Source organism: Zonotrichia leucophrys, chromosome 8, assembly GCF_028769735.1.
Source record: "Zonotrichia leucophrys gambelii isolate GWCS_2022_RI chromosome 8, RI_Zleu_2.0, whole genome shotgun sequence".
Lineage (NCBI taxonomy): Eukaryota > Metazoa > Chordata > Aves > Passeriformes > Passerellidae > Zonotrichia > Zonotrichia leucophrys.
In genome coordinates this window covers 25,836,740-25,853,135 of record NC_088178.1, presented here as the reverse complement: position 1 = coordinate 25,853,135, position 16,396 = coordinate 25,836,740, and the positions used below count along the sequence as shown (strand labels likewise).

Genomic DNA, 16,396 nt, shown 5'->3' with positions numbered 1-16,396 from the left:
CCGCCATAGCCGCGCGGGGGACGCCGGGAATTGTAGTTTCCACGGCGAGTGACGTCACTCCGCACTCCCGGGGAGCGGGCGTGCGCGCCCTCCCATTGGCTGCCGCCTGGGCGCGCGGCGGAAGTGTCGCGGGTCCGGCACGTGGGGCCGTTGGGCGGCGGCTTTGAACGGGCGGCCGGGCCGCGGCCATGGAGGGGGCGGCGGGCGGGCAGCGGGCGCTGCTCCGGCAGGTCGGTCCTCAGGCTGCGCTCCCTCGGGCTCATTCCCCCCGGTCCCGGCTCTATGCTCCCCGCAGGCGCTGGGCTGGCGGATGGTGTCGGTCCCCGGCCTCCTCACTGTGTCTCCCCTCAGGTTCTGGGGGGTGAGCTTCGCTCCCCTCACCGTGCGCTCCCCTCAGGCGCTGCGCTGGCGGGTCCCGGTCCCCCTCCCGGTCCCTCCCATTGTCACCATGCAGTCGCTGGGTTGGCGGGTCCCGGCTCCCCCTCCCGTTGTCACCGTGCAGGAGCTGGGTTGGCGGGTCCCGGTCCCTCACGCTGTGTCCCCGCAGGTTCTGGGCTGGCGAGTGGCCGCCGCCGTGACCTGGTCCGTGCTGCTGCTGCCCCTCTGCACCGCGGCCTTCATCGTGCTCAGCGGCCTCGACCCGTTCCACCCGGTGCGCTGGATCTCCAGTAGGTGCCCGGCCGCGTCCTCCTGGTTTTGCTCTCTCGTGTTTGTTTTTCTGTTTTTTTCTTGGTTTTTTGGGGTTTTTTGTTTTGTTTTTTTTTCTTACACTCTGTTGTATTGTGTTCAGTCCCAGATAACGGGAACTGACGGTGGCATCGTGTTACACTTACGTTTCGAATAGTCTTTGGCCTCTGAAATGTTTCTGTGTTACAGCTGCAGCAGCCACCGTCCACCCTAGGTGGGAATAAGTGTTGCAATTTCATGTGAGTCTATCCCTCACAGAATTTAAAAAAAACCCAGCAGGTTAAGTGCTTTAGTTGTCTGTTCTGAGTCCTTGGACACACTTCCCCTTCCACCCTGTGCAGCTGCTGTTCCCATAAACAGCTTCACTTTTCTCTGTGCTGCGCTGAATCCTAAGAGAAATTCCTGAAGCAGGCACCGTGCATGGTGAGAATAACTCCCCCTGAGTGCCTGCAGTGAAAATTGAGAGATGTTTAGCTGGAAGCTCGATGCCTGTGATCATTGAGCTGCTCCAGGCAGAGAGAATTGACTTCCTCCCTTGAAAATAGAAAAGCTCAAAGAACCACTCTGTAAGAAATTTCTTCTCTTTTTGGTGTGGCTGGATGGCTGCAGCTTTTCTTAAATGAATGGAAATGTGATATTTGAGCCACAGTTTAATGTTTTGGTTTTTTTTTTTAAACAAACTTCTGAGTGTTGACTTATAAGAAAACCAGTTATAAGGGTGTCAAATAGTTTCTATGAAGTTTAAATTTGCTTTTGTGCAGAAATGTTGTGTAGCTGGGCAGACCTCATGTGGGATTAGAATGTCCATTGACCATTACTCCCCTTTAAGCATTTCAGTGGATTATTTTCCATTGCTTAAGTGCTCTTTTCTGTTACTTACTGCATTGCTGCTGTGTTATTGCAATTTTCTGAACAATAATATTTTTATTTTTTTAGAGTCTTTCAATGATTTGTATACTTCTTATGTCATCTTTTGTATCTTCCTGATGTCTGTGGTGATAATAGTAATAAGCATCTTCAACGTTGAATTTTATGCAGGTGGGTTGTGTGAATTATTGAACTGTCTTTGATACCTAAATTAAATAGCATGATCATTTATAATTTAGTGACTGATTCTGACAATGGTGGGGGTTTTTCTCTTTTTTATTTTAATGAAAGATTTTATTGGTAAGAAATAAAAATGATTTTTCTGCTTTTATTTACAGTGGTGCCATCAATACCATGCTCTCGATTAGCACTGATAGGAAAAATTATTCACCCTCAGCAAGTGATCCATTCCTTTGTTCATGCTATCATGGGAATGCTGGTTGCTTGGTGTGCTACAGTCATGACAAAAGGGAGGTTCCAGTTTCTTGCTGTGTCCTGCACACCTTCAGAAAGGTAACTGTGTGTGTGTGTCAAAGATAAACAAAACTTTTATTGTAAAATGTATCTACTGATAGTTTCTTTCAAAGAGAATCCCAAGAATTTGGGTATTCTAAAAACCCAACTCTTATATGTTGATTTTCTTTATCAAAGAACAAAAAATGCTCCCCTTTGTAAATGTTACAGTGCACAGAGAACTGGACCAGAAAAACTAAATTTCCAGGATTCTTAATGGATTCTTCATTCTTGATGACAAGTTGGTTGTCACTTGAGCTAACTCCTGGTCTTGTGGTTAATGGTGTATGTTCAATGCATAAATTACAAAAACAGGTGGTGGGATTCCTACTTAACAAAAAACTTGATGAGGTATCATCAGATGTATAGATCAGCAAAATCAAACTTCTGATTTGAGTTTCCTAAGGTTTTTGTTGTGAACTCAGAATTGATTCTAAGTTTTCTATTTTAGCCTAGAAGATGCTGTTCCTCAGATGTGCCTAAATGAGTATCACCTCTTCTTTCTGCTTTCTGGAGCTTTCTTGGGATACAGCTACAGCCTTTTCTTTCTTATTAACAACATGAATTATTTGCCATTTCCAATCATACAGGTGAGAGCTTTAAGCATCTTTGTAGAAGGACATGTATGAGTGAAACAGTGCTCAGAAAAGCCTGGATAATTTATGAGTGTGGCAGCAGGAGCTGCCTGTGTGCAGCTGCTGTCACTGATAGATGAAGTGTGCACCCAGCTTTAAATGCCAGCAGTGTTCATCCTGCTCCTGCTGCTCAGCTCCTTTTAAATGAACACAGAAATTGGGATGCTGTGACTCTTTAACATTTACCCTACACCCTCTGATGCCTGTTCAAAGCTGGCTGAGGTGGCAGGTGAACTACAGGAAAAAAAGACAATGTGCACAAACTGGGTATCAATTTCAGGAACTGACAACAAGGGTCACCTAAAAGCTGAAAATCTTGACAGTTAAAAAAAACCAAACCCTTCAGTTCAAGTCTAAATAACACATTAAATCTGGCTTAGAGCTCAACATCCAAAGCTTTTTTGTGTGTAGCACTATGGAAACTGAAATTCCATTAATTCCCCTGGAGGAGTCCTGCAGAAATCTGTACCAGTGTGAAGCATCACCTTAAAAATATTTCTGTTGCTGCAGCCTCACAGCAGCCTTTAACTTTGCCTGATTCCCAGAGTGACACAGTCCAAACAATTTGGCAAGAGATGTCTTTCACCAAGGTTGGTTGTGTTATGGAGGAAAACATGTGTGCTGCATTTTGCTGACCATTCATCAGCAAACCAAGCAGCATTTTGGCAGTGTTGTAGTTAGAATATTTAGAAAAAAATCTATTTCAATATTGTTAATTCTCCTTTTTTTGTTGTTGTTTCTTTAGGTTTTCTGTTTGTATTTGGTTTTTTTCCCCTTTTTTTTTTTTCCTAATGCAAGCTAGTAAAATAAAAAAATAAATCTCTTTGGTTGCATTTTCATAGTTTCATTTTCATGGTTTCATTTGTCAGCTGAGTTGCTTCAGTCATTTGGAAACATATAGTTTATTTATTTGGAGGAAAGCATCAGTGTTACATTGGTTTTGCTGCTTGGAGGATTACTGACTCTGGAACTCAGGCTTGTCTAAATTTTCCCTATATTTTAATTGAACTTTTAGAATGTAAATGAAATCTAGTAGATTAAATATGCCCTTTTTTTTCCTTTATTTTGCATTAGACAGGATTATTTTGGTTTGTTCCCTTGTGTATTGAGTCAGTCTACCCCATTCTTGATTTTCACTGCTATAAGCAGGAAACTGGATAAGAACTAGAAATTATTATAAAATGTCAGGAAAGATTGGGAGCTTAATTAATAAATTTAACACCTAGAATTACCTTAAATTAAGTTTTTAATTGATCTAGACTTCAGGCTTTCAAGTACCTTGTCCTTTTTTGTTGTATTATTTTTATTAACTGTTTCATTGTTTAATTCTGCATGTGGAATACTAAACTATTTATTTTGTTTGGTTTTAGCAATACAAGTATTTACGTTTCAGAAGATCTTTGCCTCTCCTGATAAAACACAGTTGTGTGGAATCACTCTATTTTGTTAGAAACTTCTGTGTCACATATTACTTTTTTGGTAAGGGTTCCTGAAATTCTCTTATTTTTTTTAAATTTGTAATTCCTGTGTTTGAAAACTTTTTGATCCATCAGGCTTTGGACTGCTGCTTCCATTGCCTGGGAGTGGAGCTGTGGTGTCCCAGAGCTGAGCCTGGCATCCAGCAGTGGGCAGGACTTCCCTGTAATGTGAAATGTTGCATTTTTTTAGGCAAAGATCAGCACTTTGGCTTTGCTCTCAGGTATATTATTTGGATATATTTATATATATCTCAGGTATATTATTTGGAGGGAGGCAGGATGGCTCCCTCCCATGTGAAAATGGAGTTTGGTCTGTGGTAAACAAAATCTGTGCTGATGAAGATGATTGCACTGGACTTTGTAAGAATCAGGAATTCTTTGTTAGGGTTGTAATTATCCTCCTAAATGATGTCAAAATATGCAAGAACTATTATCCCTTTATTTACATCAGGGGATGAATTAGAAGTATGGTGTTTCTGTATCACATTCCATTAAGTCTTTAAAAGCACTTTGCTGCTGCCTGGGCTGTAGTGAAAATTAATATTAAATTACTATTAACCCTCTTTTGTTAGTGAGGAAACACAATTAACTCACTGCTGAGAAGCAGCAATAAAAGAGGAGGCCTACATCTCTCAGTGTACAGCTGCTAGCCTGAAGCCTTTTTTCATTCTCTTTTTTGTGTTTCTTGAAACACAATAACCCCAAAGGCAGATTGTTTCCTTGTCCATGTGAGTTAGAAGACCAGTCTCTTGTCTCTGCATAAATTCTATTTTTGTCTCCTTTTTTTGCCTACTGTGTGTGTGTTTTGTAGTGTTGTATTTGTTTCAGAGTTTCTTTTTGAACCCCTAGGTTACATCCCAAAGGTTTGGATATGTACCACGATGGGCCTTCATACAGACAGGTAGGAGGACATGGTGCTGGAAATTTGGAATATTCTAGAGAGGTTCCTTTGCTGAGGAAGTGCAGCCTGGCAGCAGGACTCAGTTGTTTGCCTCCCCACACAAAATGTGGGGAGCTCTGGCATTTTCTGAAATGAATCCTAAAGGAACCAGCATCCCCTTGTAAGAACCATCTTGTCATTAAGATAGTAATTAGGAAATCACTTTTTATTTTTTTTTTCTGTTAGTGTCTAAAGTATTAGAAAGGGTAGACACTCCAGATTGCATCTATGAGTTTTATCTGATTTTCTATGGTGGTTTTTTTGGGAGGGAGTGAGGGCAGGGGGAATATCCTTATTTTATAATGACTATTGTCAGTTTTAAAATAAGAAACCAGGAGTCTTAATATGTTAATTGGCTAAAACTGTAGTCATGATTAATTCATCTTTATTTTCCCTAATTTCATAAATTATTCTTAATAAGAATACTAAAATACTATATCCTCTTGGTTATTTTATCTGCAGTAAATTACATCCTCTTGACACTCTGAGTGGCTTATTGGATCTCTCCTTGTTTTACCATACCTGGCTGAGTGGTGTGTTCCTCCTGATGACCTGGTACATTGCTTGGCTGCTCTTCAAAATCTATGCCACAGAGGTCAGTGCTTGTGACAGTGCTCCACTTACATCACCAGTGTGGCACAGATAATTCTTTCATTTCAAAAGCAGTTCTGCTAGGAAATGACTCATAATTCTGGAATTTTCACAGCATGCACTACAGATAGTAGCTGATAACTGAATAGTCAAGAGAGGCCTGGCATTAATTGACTTTTCCCTAGACCTGTGCTCCTTACAAAATTCATGTTTTGTTCCTCTTACTCCTCTGCTTCTGTTTCCAGATATTTCCTTAGAGAGGAAAAAATTGTTCGTCTAACTTGATTTTAATTTTTTTAAATTAAAACACTATGAGACTCTTGGTAAAAGGAAAAAAAAAAAGTAAGGTTTAAATCCTGAGTCAATGTATTGGTGCAAAGTACTCATGGAATGAAATGGCAAATACAGTGCTGCTGGGGTGTTTAATTAGCTTTAATTAGAAAGGTGTAGTTGTTGTGACTACATTGAAAAAAGATCAACAATGAGTCAAGCATGACAACAGCTCTGAGGTGTGAGCAACCTGTCTCAAAGGATAATAACAACACCTTGTCAACATCTCTAATTACTGTATTGCTTGTAAAACTGTGGAAGACAAAAGAAATCATCCATCTGTGAAAGTACAAAATGCACTTTGCCCTTTTGGCTGATGAGAAAAGATTTGTTTATCCACGTGGTTTTGTTTTTCTGAATGAGCTAAATAACTTCCAAAGTTGCTTTTAAATATTTGCATAGTGTTAACTGAAAATTCAGGAAATTGTGACATTAGCCACATGAGCATATTAATTTGAAGATATCTGGATTTTCTAAGATTTTTCAATTTTAAATGAAAGGAGTAAACTTTTTGTTTCTATGTTAGAAATTCCAGGCCAGTTTACTGGTCTTTCATAAGATTTTTTTGTACTTTCCTCTGTATAACATAAATTTTGATGTTTATATTTAGAGTCATCATTTTCCCATTCAACCAACGTTTGCTCAGGAGACAGACCAGTGCCTGCCTAAAATTCTGAACAGCAATCCTCCCCTCCTTATAAAGGTAATGGAACTCCTGCCTCTCCCTGACAGGTGTGTGCTCAAAAGGTGTTTTTCATGCAGTCACATCCTCCAGGTACCACTTCTGGTCACTGAGGTGTTAGTTCCTTGAGGAGCTGCCTCAGAGCACTCCCAGGCTGTTGCATTTAATGATGAAAATTTGTTTAGTGGTGACATCTGCTGGTGCTCACCATGCTGTTACTGTTAGCTGAAGATTCATTGTGTTAGAGGTAACATCTGTGTGCAGCAGAAACCTCATGGTGTGTATTGATGCAAAACCAGCAGCTTAGTGGCATTCAGGTTTTTGTAGCTCATCTTTAAGTCTTGTCACATAAGCAGGTGTTTTCTCAAACCTTTGTACTCTCAACATCTTGTCCCTGCAACATATATTTGAGAACATGTGTGTGTTCTCTCTTGAAATTGAAAATATTAATATTTAAATGTTTGGAAGTTGGGTTTCTTTTTTCTAAAAGGCAATAGTAAAAAACTACTTAAAACCTGTGAGTAAAGAAGAGGAATTTTGGTCTATGGTAAACATTAATAGGACTTACTGATTATAACACTTAGAAATTGGAGACCTCATTTAAAATGTATTATGTAAATAAAGATAAGAATTTTCACTTGCACATGCAAATTCTACCTGTACTGATTTTACAGATTTCTGATAAGGCTGGAGATACAATAGGCTGCAAGACCTTTTTAAGCTTTGCTGCATTATCTGAGGATAGGTGGGAAGAGTTGAGCACAAACAATTAAAGGAACAGGAAATCTAATACATGATCTCAGATATCATTAAAATGTCCAGTTTATAACAGAGGTTTGAATATTGTGAGAAATCTGGTTTATTTTTAGTTTGGCACATGAATTGCTTAATCCCAACAAAAAGCAGTGATATGTTGATCCCATAAGGCACTGACCCTAAAACTGTAGTTGAGGTCTAGTTTGCAAAAACAGTTATTTTCTTAGACTTTTTAGTGTCTTAATATCTTTCTGCCTAACCTATTAGAATAAAACAAGTGTTAGATCTTCTTGAACTCCTGAGAATTGATCTATCACTAAAGCTTTTAATAGTTCTGCAGCCCCATCCAGGGTGGTTTTGGGGATTTGCCTCCATTCTCTTTGTGTTACATGACTGGTTTTAGCCAGTGTGAACTCATTCTTTGGTTGGGATTGATTTTGGATGGATAACTACATATTTTTAAAGCAAATACAGTGCATTTTGCATGCACTAAAATATTTTCCTTTCTTTGCAGTTTTTAGCCTTACAGGACTTGATGTTACTTTCCCAGTATTCTCCTGTTCGACGACAGGAAGTCTTTAGCCTCAGTCAGCCAGGTAATTATAAAAATTATTTTGTGTTGATTCCTTTTTTATAAATCATTAGTCAAACACTCTTAGAAATTATGTAGTGTTGCAAGGTATGCTGCATAAGCTTCTTCCCTGTGGTGCCTTTTCCAAAAGGCTGCTTAATTATTTTATATTCATATTGTTTCATCTGCTAAACTCAACCAGATGTGGTGTCTGTTGGATTTAATGACACCTAGGAGGAGATAGAGGTTTAGGATTTTGAAAGCAGGGCCCACTTCACAGCACCAGTAAGACAGTCCAGACTGGATAACCTAAGAGATGTGTATGGGAGCTGAATGTGGAGGTGTGTGTGAGTGAGGGGAAATGAGGTACAAATACTGAGTCACCACTGCAGCTGTGAGAGCAAACACTGGCTGAACTTCAGTTAGTGCACAGTCCTTTTGCTGTACTCAGATATGGCAGAGGGGGTCAATTAAAACTGCTTAGAAGCCCTCAGGAACTTTTTGCAGCACTTTATCATGAATTCTAGTGTTTGTACTGCTTCACAACTGTGTTGACATCACCAGTGGTATTTGTTCATTTTAGCTGTTCAGTGATTTCAGCTCTGATGGGCTGAACTGCCTGTGTTGCCTGCTTGCTTAGCAGGTTTCACTGAGCTCTTTTTAGAGCTATCCATTGAATCTGTCCATGTTTTCATCTTCTCTCAGCACAAACAAGCTGTCACAGTGGAAATGCCCTGTGGCGTTTTAGAAGCAGAGTGACACTGTGACAGCGAGGCTCCTGCTGAGAGCACATGGCCACTGTCAGAGGGATGCAGGGAGGAGCAGCTGGGTTAAACTCTGCTCTTTGTGTGCCCTGCCAGGTGGGCACCCACACAACTGGACTGCAATATCCCGGGAGTGCCTGAGTCTCCTCAGTGACCTGACCCAGAGGCTGATTGCACAGCAGGAAGCAGCAGCAGCAAATGGGAGAGCAAAGCCACCAGTGGGAGAGCTGAAAGTACCTCCACAGACTCCAGGTATGTGAGGAAGTGCTCATAAAGGTTTGTAAAGCGTGAAGGTAGCAATAGATACCTTAGTCTCAATTAAATTTTATGAGGAAAATGAGGGATTTCTGCAAATAAATACAGACAAAAAAGATCCTCCCCCAATTAATCTTAGGTATTTGTGTTGAAGTAATCCCAAAATAGCTAGAAAACTTGCAGTTATCATGTTTACTCAGTTTGTTTACTTGCATATTATGTTCAATACAGTATTTTTTTTCCATACTTGCATGAATAAAAAAAGTCTGATTATCACAGTTTCAGTAAGTTCAACACAGCACAGGGAGAATTTAAGTCTTGCCAAGAGATGCTCTGGAATTTGCACAACTGCTCTTATGATTAGTTTAAGATGATAAAATTATGTTCTGTTTATGTTTGTATGATTTGCTAATATCACTGTAGAGTGGGGAAAGCCCAGTCTGACTCCTGAGCTGTGAGCAGCCTCCAGGCATTTTGGGTGTTTTACATGCCAGGCTTGGGCATCATTGCTGGCAGCACAGCTGTGTTAGCACGAGGCTGCCAGGTAATGGAATCCCTTAGCAGGCAGTGCCCTGGCAACAGCAGGCACTGTTGGTGTGCCACTGGTGAATTTCTTCTCGTGCTGCTGGTCCTTGGATTTGCAGACAGACATGCCTTTTCTTACATGCCAATCAGAATGGCTTTTCATTCTTCTATGGACAGCCTTTTTTCTAGTGCTTAATGCTAAGTGCCCACTTTATGTACATGGATATCAGGGTGTTGTAATGTTGGCTAGCAGGAGTAAAATGAATAAATGCACAAGATTTATTTAAATTTATTTTTATATTTATATTTTATATTTATTTTCTCATCACTTGCTGGTTTTAAGCCGATGAAAACTTGAACTTTGAAAATGCTCCGTGCTTATGTTGATGTGTACTTCTTTGCAAGACCAGAGTGCTAACCATGTCCTTTCAAGTTGTTATTGAAATAGCAATCAAATAAGAAAGCCATCTCCTGTGTCACTGTGCCAGCCTGCTGTCTTCATGCAGCGTGTTCTTTGTCCCTAGGAGCTGCTGGGATAGAAGATACATCATTCCAGTCACAGAGGTCCAACATTGTTCTCAGAGCCTCCATGTCTCCCCTGGTTAAGCCATCCCTGATGCCTGTGAAGATGTCTCCTGGCTCTGATGTTGGTTCACCTTTCAGCTCTCCTGCTTTAAGTTACAAGATGGGAGCTGTGGATGTAAAATCTCCTTGGCATGGAACAGTTCAAAGTCCCCATGTCACGAGGAGGGGACCAAAGCTGTGGACGTCGGTTTCAGGTAGAGATTCTTCCACAGCACTTGAGTTCAGAGCCATAAATGTAGTGGCCTTGACATTGGAGAGCTGCATTGTGAGGATTAAGGTGCCAGCAATCAGTTTTTCTGAAGATGCTGTATTTTTTTTCTTGCAGATCAGCAAATGAATGGTTCCCACCATGAACCCTCCCCTGTGCTCTCTGCTGCAAGAACTGGGAGTGAGGCAGTGCAGCCAAAATTTATTTACACATGGCTTCAGAACAAGCAAGAACAGGTGGAGTAAAATTTCAGTGCATAGGGGGTGCAGCTTAGATGATACCTCTCTGGAAGGATTTTCCATTTTATGGAATGAATTCTTCCTTCTCTGCTTAGCTTATATACCACAAATCCTTCACTCCCAATGCCTTTATGCTGTGTGAAGGTGGTAGGGTTGAGAAGGGCCAACTGTGCATGCCTTAAATAAATACAGATGACATGTTTAATCTTTTGTTTCTTTTCAGATAAAAAACTTCTTGTCCAAACGGGCGTTGATAATGTATTTCTTCAGCAAGGTAAGGGTGGTCCTGTGTTTGGGACACAGATAATGGCTTTAAAACCTGTATTTTCATCTAAAGCTTTCCATAAGTACACCTTCTTGCTTGCTGTGGGTTTCACAGCAGGATTGTCCCATACCAGCAGAAAATAAGAATTACAATGTTTTTTTAAAGTGATGTGATTAGAAACTCTATTTTACTTAAAGTGTTCTTAGCCCTTGAAAACTAGCTAGTATATCCTCTTTTTTCCCTTCCTCAGTTACAGCTGTAGCATTGTGGGCAGCTTCTGTCCAAAAATAATTCTACTTTAGATCAGATTTTTCTGGCTATTTCCCAAGATCTGTTGGCCTTGCAGGTCTGTTCTGAAAGCTGCAAGTTTGGCAATATTATTTATAAAGTGCACTCACAGCACTTTGGTTTCTTTGTCAGCACCCAGAAGCCTCCATCCAGGCTGTCTTCTGTGATGCCCAAATGCACATCTGGGCTTTGGAAGGTAAGTGCTTTCCAGGTGATCCACTCTGTTGGTTCATGGAAAACTCTCAGGGCTCTGTGCTTTATAAATGTACCAATAAAAATATTTGAAATGCTTTTGATAAAAACACAACTGCATTTCAGACACCAACATGACTAAAGTGTAATTCACTTGTTAGTTTTGAGATCCCATGTGAGATCTCTTACTTTATGTTCTGTACAGATTCCTAAACTTGATTTCTGGTGCTTCTCTCTCATGTGAACCCATGTATCACTTTTACATTTTTCTAGTGACAGATTTATGATGCCTTTTTACAACAGCTTTTCTGACTAAAGGCTCTGGGTCTGTGTTTATCAGAGAGCTGAGGGAGGCACTCAGATAATAACTTAGCAAATAAACAAAAGGATGGTTTGCAGAGAATTAGAAGAACAATGACAGTATGAAATTACATTTTGGATTTTTATTGTTTCTTTCAAAGTTGTGAGTAAACACTGATATTGACAGAATCTTCCATTGCATTTGACTGTGCAAAGTTGATCATTTTCCTTGGTGATGTGTTTTATGGGCCAGTGTGCCATGCTGTGTCAGATTGAAGGTGATGGCTTGGAATGTAGTGTCTGGAGATGGGAATCACACATAATTTTTATATAATCTCTCTTGCTTTACCAACCTCAAGCTATTACACACCTGTCAAACCAGTGAGTGGTCCAGAGCTGAGGTGACTTTCAGCTGGCAGCAAAAAGTCTGGAGGTATTTCCAGCACATTGGTGGAATCTTCAGGCAACACCATAATTTTCAGTATCAAAGTTTATGCTTCTCACCTTTTGAAGCATGAATTACAACAAATTTCTTTTTTTAAAGGTCTGTCTCACTTGGTAGCAGCCTCCTTCACTGAAGACCAGTTTGGAGTTGTCCAAACTACACTGCCAGCTATCCTGAACACGCTACTGACTCTTCAGGAGGTAAAACTTAACTTTTCCTTGCTGCAAGGCAAGTTTAGGAGAGGAGGAGGAGTCCTGTTGATTTTACATAATAACCTTGCTGAGTAGTCATAACATTGAAGTTGCTGCCACTTAAACAGCTCTTCTGCAGTTAATCTAACCAAAACAGCTGGTTGCCACTATGTACACTATGAAACAGCTGAATAAAAAAAACCCTGTTGGTTTTTAAAATGTGGAAGGAGAAAATATGCAATGTTTAATTTTAAAGAAATGTGTGCTCAGTTGAAGAGTTTATTTCAGGGATGCAGCAATTCTAATACAATATCTTTTGCAGAGTTAGAACTTAATCTTTATTTGTTGCACACAGTTCCTGGTGCAACGTGGAGCACTTGGAGACATTGCAAATCTCAAGAGATAAAATCTGTGTCTCTGCTAATAGAGAGACACTACTCTCAAATTACTGATGTTTGTGTAATGTGTTTTAAAAAATCCAGATTTATTTCCAAGGCTATCCATGTCCTATTAACATAACCATTTCACACTGCCCTAATGGAGGTTCTTGGAAAGAATTTAGAGGTTATTAAAGTTCTTCAGTGTAAGTCATCTCTTCCAAGAACAGGCACCAGGGGGAAAGAAAGCCAATGCCCTTGTTTGTGAAAGAAACAAGTCATAATACAGGACAGAACTGTGCTTCTCCTGCAGCATGTGATGTTCTTAGCTAAAGACTCAGAATCTAATTTCACAGAACTTGGTTCTGGGTTCCTGTTGATGGCTGGGAAATGCTCAGCCTCCAAAACATTTTTGTGTGTCTTGGTGGAATTTCTGAACTTGCACTTTGTTTTTGCTTTATTTGACACAAACATGTCTCTAGTTACCTTATGAAAGAATTGAACAGATGACAGGAATCTGTTTGTTTTTCTCATCAGGTCGTAGACAGACATTTCAAACTGCCACATGTTTCTAGCAAACCTCCCCGGATTTCAGGGAGCCTGGTGGACACATCCTACAAAACACTAAGATTTGCACTTAGAGCATCTCTGAAAACAGCTCTCTACAGGATAACTACTGTCTTTGGAGAACACTTGAAGTAAGAACTTCCTCATGATTGCTTCCTTGTTAAATTTAGTTTAATTCATGTTATTGTAGGACCTGTGAAAAATCTAGATTTAGGTAAAAAAATCCCTTCTGCTCATTATTATTATGTGGTATTTTAGGGTTTTTTTGATTTGTGGAACCTTAAAAAGTTCCTGTGTAGATATATGGTCCCCCTTCAAATTTATTATTCATAGATTTCTGGGCAATTTTTCTTAGTGACTTTTCATGAACTCTTTAGAAGCAGTTCATGAATACCACTTGTTTAATAAATCTGAGCTGCTGAAAAGAAGATAAATCAACTAGAGGCAATTGTTCTGCAGGGAGAAAATCCTATGAGGGGTCCAAATAATGAAATTCCATTGCTGCCTGGTTGTCCAACAGCTCTTCCTCAGCCACTCTCCCAGCAGGCAAACTTCCATACTTGGCCTTAGAATATGTGGGACTGAAACTTCCTGTAGTATCTGCCCATCTCTCCCTCTGGGGATGAAATGTCCCTCAGTTTAGAAGTGCTCAGTATACAGGAGGGATCATTTGAGGAGATTCTTTCTTACCTAAACCATCCTTGCAAGTGAATCAGTTGCTGTTTAGAGGTAAGGAAATGGGCAAGGTTTCCTGGTATAGGTATTTTTTAGAAGCTGTTGAGGATAAGAATTGACAGTTTCAAGGGTTAATATGCTTCTTTGCTGTGGAACATAGATGGTTTTTCCTAAAATTTAGCTTCAGTGTAATTGATTTCAATGTACACTCAATTTTGGCATGAGACTTTATTTTTGTGCTGTATTACTTCTAATATAAAATGTTCTGCATTTGTTTCTAGTGCTGTACAAGTGTCTACAGAACATAAGAAAAGACTTCAGCAATTCCTGGACTACAAAGAATAAATTTTGATGCAGCTATGGTTGGTTTTTTCAAGACTCTTGCTAAGAAGAAAGTGGGACTAATGAGGCTTTTTACATTGGCTTTTTGGAAAAGCATATGGAAGTATAAGTTACAGAACAAAACTTTTAGAACTTTTAGAAGAGTACTCATGGCTTTGGATCACTTTTTGTATAATAAAACTTGTAAAATTCATCTTGCTTTCTTTTAATATCACTTAGAAATGAGAAAGTGCCAGTTCTTCTTTCTAGGTAAGACTATGACATTTAAGATTGCCAGAGTTATTTTGACACTCAGATCTTTCATTATTTTTCACACTGTGTTCTTTCCCTACTCTCTTCTGTTAAGGGGCTGAGGAGAGATTCACGTAGATACTTAGTGCTTAAGTGCTTCATAAATTTAGTTGATAACACTTCTAGATCAAGAGTGGAGTTAAAGTGTAGGAAACAGATGTGCCCAGGAATAAAACATGCTGCTCCTCTGTAAGCTGGAAATGTTCCTTCAGAGTAAAATGGGTGTGCAGAAAGGCATTATTAGCACACAAATACTGCCTGGAAAGGGAGCAGCTCAGATTTTATCTTTAAGGTGACTTAGCAAACCAAGTTCTGATCTATACAGGAACTTACAGGATACTGTAATGCATTTAGCAAAACTCCCAAGTAATGATACTGGGAATTCAAGTTTAGATCAACAGCTTTCTGTTTGGGGGTAGAAAGGATGTTTGCAGCACACCCAAATTTTTCAAAATGGTACACATTATTGGTAGATTCTGGTGAAAACCACTATTTTTTAAAAGCTTTTTATCTGAAAACTTATCAAAAATTTTGAAAATTAACTACTCAGTTTTTAAACAGACTCCAGTTACTGTGATACCTATATTTGAAAATGTGTGAAGATGAGAACAGTAAGCTAAATGGTCTTGCAAATGAATTTAGTTTGATAAGAGGAAACAAAACTATAATTTTCCTTCATTGCTGTTAATCCTATGGTTTTTGTTGTGCTGTTTTTCTGTTTTTTAACAGAGGACCCAAGATTTGAGGATGGCCATGGGGTTGGTTATGTTGGTGTGATGTGGCTGTGTAGTAATAGGGTGTCTGTAAGGTTTGGGTAAAAGAGAAACCCCTGAATCTCCAGTGAGAGCTGCATATTGCTTTCTTCAGTACAGAGAGGTAATTTTTTTGTAATGCAGACACTGCAGATGTTAGATTTGGTAATGAAAATTACCAAATTTAAATGAGAAATTAGAATTATATTGTTCTTTTTGCATTGAGGTGGCCCATAGCAAATGCAGTAAGATGATAGATAGCCTTTCACAATGTTTAAAGGTTAAGCTAAAGCTTCCCCATGCTTGATTTCTACCACAGGTAGAAACTTTTTGACTTGCCTAACTTATTAAATAATTTATTTTGCATATTTTTTGGCATTGCAACGTGCACCTGATGCTTTAGCTGGTACCTCAGGTGTAACTGGTAACCCAAATACTTCAAATGAAAATTTCAAATAAATTTTTCACAGTTTTGAACAGGTGCAGTATTTTTTTTATTGCTGTGGTATTTTCTGCAACACTCCCACAGCCATAAACTGCAAGTTCTAATGAAGTGTTACAGTTCTGAACAACGAGCTTAAAATGTAGATGACTTTTTGATGGCAAAGTGGTTGAGCTCTGTCCTTGTGTTGCAGCAGAGATTTGCACATATCTGCTAATGAGTGTGTGATTCATGGCATTCTCCCTATGACAGAAAAGCTTTCAAAAGCTGATTGCTTTGTGGTTTCTTTAACAGCTCCAATATTTAAAGAGCTGAAGGCTTTTTCTTTTTAAGCCTTAACTTAAAAGTGCATCTTTAACAATATCTCATGCCTGTGAATCACAGTGTACAAGAATATTAGGTGTATGTTGGGTGCCCTTTGAAGTTGAGTAACTGATAACATCTTATTCTGGTTTTGGCTTTGGGAATAATTCTATTCCCCTGGCAAACTGTGGTGGCATTTCAAGTCTTTTTGTAGACTTTTGTCTTAACATAAGAATCAGTCTGTGAAGCCTCTGTGAGGTAGGGGAAGAGTCTCCTGAGTTCAGTTCTGCACTCTGGGTACTGAGGAAAAAAATAAAGCCTTTTTACAGTTGGTTTTGTG

The 16,396-nt window shown here is 39.6% G+C and overlaps 1 protein-coding gene across 1 annotated transcript; it reads left to right on the top strand.

The window, feature by feature from the left end:
• Nucleotides 1–111: 111 nt before the first annotated feature.
• Nucleotides 112–14,461, top strand: NDC1 (NDC1 transmembrane nucleoporin). The gene is made up of 18 exons (XM_064719561.1): nt 112–230; nt 548–668; nt 1,624–1,725; nt 1,893–2,067; nt 2,519–2,657; nt 4,073–4,181; nt 5,030–5,081; nt 5,583–5,715; nt 6,652–6,744; nt 7,994–8,075; nt 8,911–9,066; nt 10,119–10,373; nt 10,505–10,623; nt 10,850–10,900; nt 11,312–11,375; nt 12,216–12,316; nt 13,222–13,382; nt 14,208–14,461. The coding sequence occupies exons 1-18, from the start codon at nt 189–191 to the stop codon at nt 14,269–14,271; spliced, it is 2,019 nt and encodes a 672-aa protein (XP_064575631.1). The 5' UTR covers nt 112–188; the 3' UTR covers nt 14,272–14,461.
• Nucleotides 14,462–16,396: the final 1,935 nt, after the last annotated feature.

Bases quoted from the DNA above. Each gene is read 5' to 3' on its own strand.
- NDC1 (XM_064719561.1), top strand. From the start codon at position 189: ATGGAGGGGGCGGCGGGCGGGCAGCGGGCGCTGCTCCGGCAG. The intron at 5,082-5,582 runs GTAGGAGGACAT...TTTTATCTGCAG, and splicing joins ATGGGCCTTCATACAGACAG to TAAATTACATCCTCTTGACA. The intron at 6,745-7,993 runs GTAATGGAACTC...CTTTCTTTGCAG, and splicing joins ATCCTCCCCTCCTTATAAAG to TTTTTAGCCTTACAGGACTT.